We start from the raw sequence: 4,982 nt of genomic DNA on the forward strand, positions 1-4,982 counted from the left end.
TTATTTAATGGATTTCAAGCAATTGCAGTCGGCCCAAAAAGTGGAGGAGGAGAACTCGGTTTATGTGGAGAAGTTTAACAAGATGTGGAAGCCCTCCTTGTTGCTTTGACACCCCCCTGCCCCCGCCCCCCCTCGTTCCTGTACGTGGAAAACAGGCTGCTGCATAAACACTACTACCTCAGCAATGCTCCGACAAACTTTTGCTTTCTTTCACACACAAACCAGTTCCAGATGGCGGTGTTTCATAACAGACGTGCACAGCTGACTGGCTCGCTCACCGGTTGGCTCCGGGGGGGCGCCCCCCCTCCCACCCTCGACTACCTGGGAGACGCCATCTGAAGGAATCTCTGAACTCCCCGGAGCTTCGAGTCTGGAAGATGTTTCTGGAAAAGCCGGCAGAGACTCGGGTAACGTGTCGGTGCAGCCTGATCCCGTAAAGACGTTTCACTTTTGGTCCCGCCTTAATAATCCCTGCACGGCGAGGAACCGGTGCCAAGCTAAGTGGATTATTTCGCTCAGGGATTAGACTTTTTGTGAGTGTTTGGCTATCGCTGTTAGCTCAGGGGCTGTTTATTACCCGACAGTTTAAAGCTTGGCCTGGAAGATTTTTTTTAAACCGTCTAATTTTAGGACTTTATAACTTGTTTTTTTTTTTTTTGCGGTGATATTTAAAAGGTTGATCGTTTAATCTTCCTACTGCGGCCAAAACAATAACTACAGCGGTGATTTTTCCCCGTTTCTCCGTAGGGTGAATTTGGTATACGGCAGGGCTATTCAACTGGCGGCCCGGGGGCCAAATCAGGCCCTCTGGTGAGCTCAGTTCAGCCCACCAATGGGTTCTGTTTTAAATAAAACTAAATTTTAAACCATTTTCATGCGACTTAGTTCGCTGTGGCGACCCCTGCAAAGTAGGAATGCGCGATATAAACGGTACACGGTAGAAACGATAAAAATTTGGCCTTCGATGGAGATCTGTCTTCTACCGGCTAACCGCAGTAATGCTGTGTCTGATGTAAAATCAGAGTTGTCAGATTTAAAAGTTACTTTTTTTGAGTTGAGAACTGTGCGTAAGTGGTGTTGAGGTCTTTTCTTCGAGCGCTAAGTAGTGAAGCTACAAGCTAACTACGGCCGGCTTGCCGTGGTGTTGCCGTATTCGGACGCAAAACGCTGTGTTCCGTCAAAAGTTTTTAATGTCGAAAGTTAATTAAGCGTTGGTCATTTTCAGAGAAACCTGCTCTCTGATCTGTGAAAAGAACGCTTTGTTGTGTGATTTTACTGCGAGACCCTCTGGTCAAAGCCACAGAGGAAACTGGTCGCCATTTTGTGTCAGCTCTCCTTAAAGCAGAAGGAGACGCCCACAAGAGGTTTGGAGGGCGAAGTGTTTTTAGTATAAAATGCTGCTTTGTTGCTGTTCATTTCTTAAGTAAGACGAAACTGTTAAGAGTTAACATATACTTTTGTTTAAAACATATGACTAAAACTACATTTGGTATATTTAGCACTACAAGAAAGACGCCTAATACTTGGTTTGTTTATTATGTTAAAATTCTCTGGACTTAGTGGTGGAATTTTCTTAACTGAGATTATTTTGTGGTTTAGCAGTTTTCAAAATAAATGATGGCAAAAGGACACCCTATGCTTTTTTTTTTTTAAATCCTATTGCAAATTTTATACCAAAAACATATCGTGATATATATCGTTATCGCCACCCTTCACAATACATATCGTGATATGAATTTTATGCCATATCGCACATTCCTACCGCAAAGGGAGCAGACGAAAGAAGAAGATTTTAAACCATAAAACAAACTTAATGCCAACTGCTGGATGTGTGGCCCCTGAGCTCTTGGCTTTCAGTAACTGTGGCCCCGAGCAGTTTGGTTGAATATCCCCGGTGTACCGTCTCGCCGTACGACCCGTATAACCCACGAGTCATTTTAGTGGAAAACCTCGCCTCATACTCACATAACTGCTCTCCATCCACCCCGCTGTCCTCTGATCGTTCCGTGTCGTCCTCGTCGTCCCCCGACGAGATGGCATCTGCACAGAGTAACCATGGTTACCGCTACGCTTTCACACTCGCGCGATGTAGCCGCGGTTCCTAAACTTTTCAACGCACGGGCTACGAAATATCTGTGGCAGAGATGCTCGACTTGACAGGTTCAAGGTGACCATGGCCTTACAAATAAAATGAAAAGTTTTAGCCTTGATCCTAAATATACCATAAATAAAAACAAAGTTCATCACAGGTTGGTTTAAAATAGTTCCAAAGTTTGAGGAAGTTTTAAACACATTTCACATCTCCTTATTTACATCACTGCTTTAAAATAAGAATAATTAAAAACACTTCTTTAATATTTTGGTAATAAACCTAAACTAATATACATGGTATTAATTAGGCATTAGCAACTTTTATGTTTTTTCAAATAAAAGCAAAGAGGTCATGCGCTACTTTTACACATTTTTATTTTTTTTATCATGAAACCGAAGTACTTTCAGGTTAAACCACCACCAGAATCTCATATTGGTTCTTGCTTTCTCCACTGTTGCCACAGGCCAGTTAAACAAGGGTATAATAATAAAACTACCTGTTTTAATATATAACTGTGCATTTTGTCGTTTTATATTTTACTTATTTCGTACGCAGGACCCTAAAGTTGTGCTTCGTGACGCCAACCTTGGGAACAACTGCAGCTTTTAGAAATGTCCACGTCTCGTTCTAGTAAATGTTTTTTTAAATCAACCCTTTAGTGTCACTTTTAAAAAAAACAACGTCTCCTGTTTATCTGCTATTACTGCTTCACGAGCAGAAAAGAATCCAAGTCTGCGTTTCCACGGCCACTTTCTGAACTCTTCTGTGCACCATCCAACCACTCCTCTCCAGACTTCCTGTCCCGTCCTGACCTGTCCTGCGTTGTCCCTGACTCACCTGTGACATTGACTATGAAGCAGACTGTGTCTTTGCCCACGCTGGTGCAGGCGTACAGGCCCGAGTCCTTGGGCGTGGCATCACGTATCTGCAGCACTTGGTGCTCAATGAGCGTGCGGTTGTTGGCGCCCAAAGAGCTGCCATCTTTGGTCCACGTGATGGTCCCCGTCGCAGGCAGAGGGCAGCTCAGCTTCAGCACCTCCCCCGGGTGCACCGAGCACACCGTGGGCTTAGAAATTTGGTATTTGTTCGACGCCTCTGCAGAGCAAATGGGGGAGGAGGAAAGGTAGGGGGAAAAGAAAAATAGAAACAGAGAGAGGAGGGTGCACAAAAAGGAGGAGGAGGGAGAGGAAGAAACAAGCCTTAGTGTAAGGGAAATAACACCGAACAACCCCCGCTGGATGCACTTCAATCAGCTTATGCAAGAGGAGTAATACAGAAAAGAAGAGGCCCCATTTTTTTAAACCACGAAAGCAACATGTACCACAAACGTCTAGACAGCCGCTTCATACAGGTCCCACAGAAATCCTGCTCTGCAGTGACATTCAGTGCATGCAGTTAAGGCAACAGCAGCGCAAAAAGATCATCTGTCAGCATCGCTGGTGTTGAGACGTCCCTCCCAACGGCCCACGCCTTCCAGAGCGGACGCCAGGCAGCCGGTGAGCGTCAGCGCAGGAAGATCTCTGCAGCTCAAATAAAGACGGTAAAACTCCAGCACATCTACCCGGCACAGAGGAAAGCAGCCAGAAAGGTCGAGGGCGGAAGCAGTTGTCAGGCAGGGGACATGAAAAGGGGTGAGGGTGGGAGGTGGGGGAGGTGTCGCTCTCATTTCTCAGTGTTCCTCTGGTTGTGACGGCGCACCTTGGCTACAAGACCCCGGCTGACTCTTCTGTTTTCCGTCTCTCCCTCGCAGCTTCGCCCTGTTTCGTAACAACATGGTCGTGGACAGTCTGCAGGATGAGCTCTCAGCCAGGGAGCAGGAAGCACAGACGTGCATGAAAACCTACATCCAAACGTGCCTGCACGTGTGCACATCGGTTCGTCTGACAGCTCCGTGGACAGAACCATGAAGGAGAATTCACGACTTCGTAATTCATCTGCTCACATTCAGATGTTGAAACTCCTTTTTACGACTTTTCTCTTAAAAGTTGGCGGCTGTGGCCGAGCGGTTGGAGCAGTCGCCCTCCAATGAGTTGAGGGTTCGGCTCCACCAGCAGTCGCATGCTGAAGTGTCCCTGGGCAAGACGCTGAACGCCTCATTGCCTCCGATGTGTCCCATCGGTGAATGAATGTGATCAGCTGACTAGTTTTTGCATAGATCTAGTATAGAGCTGTATGAATGAGTAACAGATTGTTGTAAAGCACTTTGAGTGTCTTCATAAAATAGAAAGGAGCTGTATAAGTACAGTCCATTCACCATTTAAAGAACCTCTTCTGTATTCTGTGCACACACACACACACACACTGTTGATGTATGAGAAGGAGGGAAGGTCATTTTTCCAAACGTGTGTGAGGTGTGTGCAAACTTTTAAACACTCGACAGGTACAGTTCCAGCGCTTTGTTCACCGCCAAAGCAGAAATAACTAACTGCTCTTCGCCACCGAGGCCTCGGTGTGTGGTCCAAGAGGCGGAGCTTCTGTGCTGAGTGACAGGTCGCGCAGCGGGTTTTTAAAGAGATTTAAACGTCTCACTGCACGTCCAGTTTTTGAAAGTCAGAGCTTATTTATGAGCGCACACATAGCCATGCACGAGCCACTTTGTACCCACTTTAGCGGACACCCCCCCACGTTTCTGAATTAATCCAACATGTTGGAAATGCAAACAGGCAGATCTGGACCAGTTTTTAATACTGATTATTAAAACCCAAAGTATCTCGGGGTTTTGTTCATGAGTGAGGGAAGAATGGGGCGTGAGATTGACAGATGGATTGGTGCAGTCTCTGCAGTATTGCGGACTTTGTGCCGGTCCGTTGTGGTGAAGAGGGAGCTGAGCTGTAAGGCAAAGCTCTGTTTACTGGTCAGTCTACGTTCCTCCCCTCACCTCTGGTCATGA

General features: G+C 46.2%; 1 protein-coding gene across 2 annotated transcripts in view; it reads right to left on the reverse strand.

Moving 5' to 3' along the window:
- Positions 1-3,187, reverse strand: part of fgfr2 (fibroblast growth factor receptor 2) — a gene marked incomplete at its 5' end in the record, with an annotated part of 51,846 nt that extends 48,659 nt beyond the window's left edge. For both annotated transcript variants that reach the window (XM_037678003.1, XM_037678010.1), the window contains 2 exon segments: positions 1,966-2,040; positions 2,930-3,187. In XM_037678003.1, coding sequence (XP_037533931.1) covers positions 1,966-2,040; positions 2,930-3,187 — 333 coding nt within the window.
- Between the last annotated feature and the right edge of the window lie 1,795 nt (positions 3,188-4,982).

The sequence above is a fragment of the Nematolebias whitei genome, chromosome 1 (genome assembly GCF_014905685.2).
Source record: "Nematolebias whitei isolate Nwh7 chromosome 1, NemWhi1, whole genome shotgun sequence".
Lineage (NCBI taxonomy): Eukaryota > Metazoa > Chordata > Actinopteri > Cyprinodontiformes > Rivulidae > Nematolebias > Nematolebias whitei.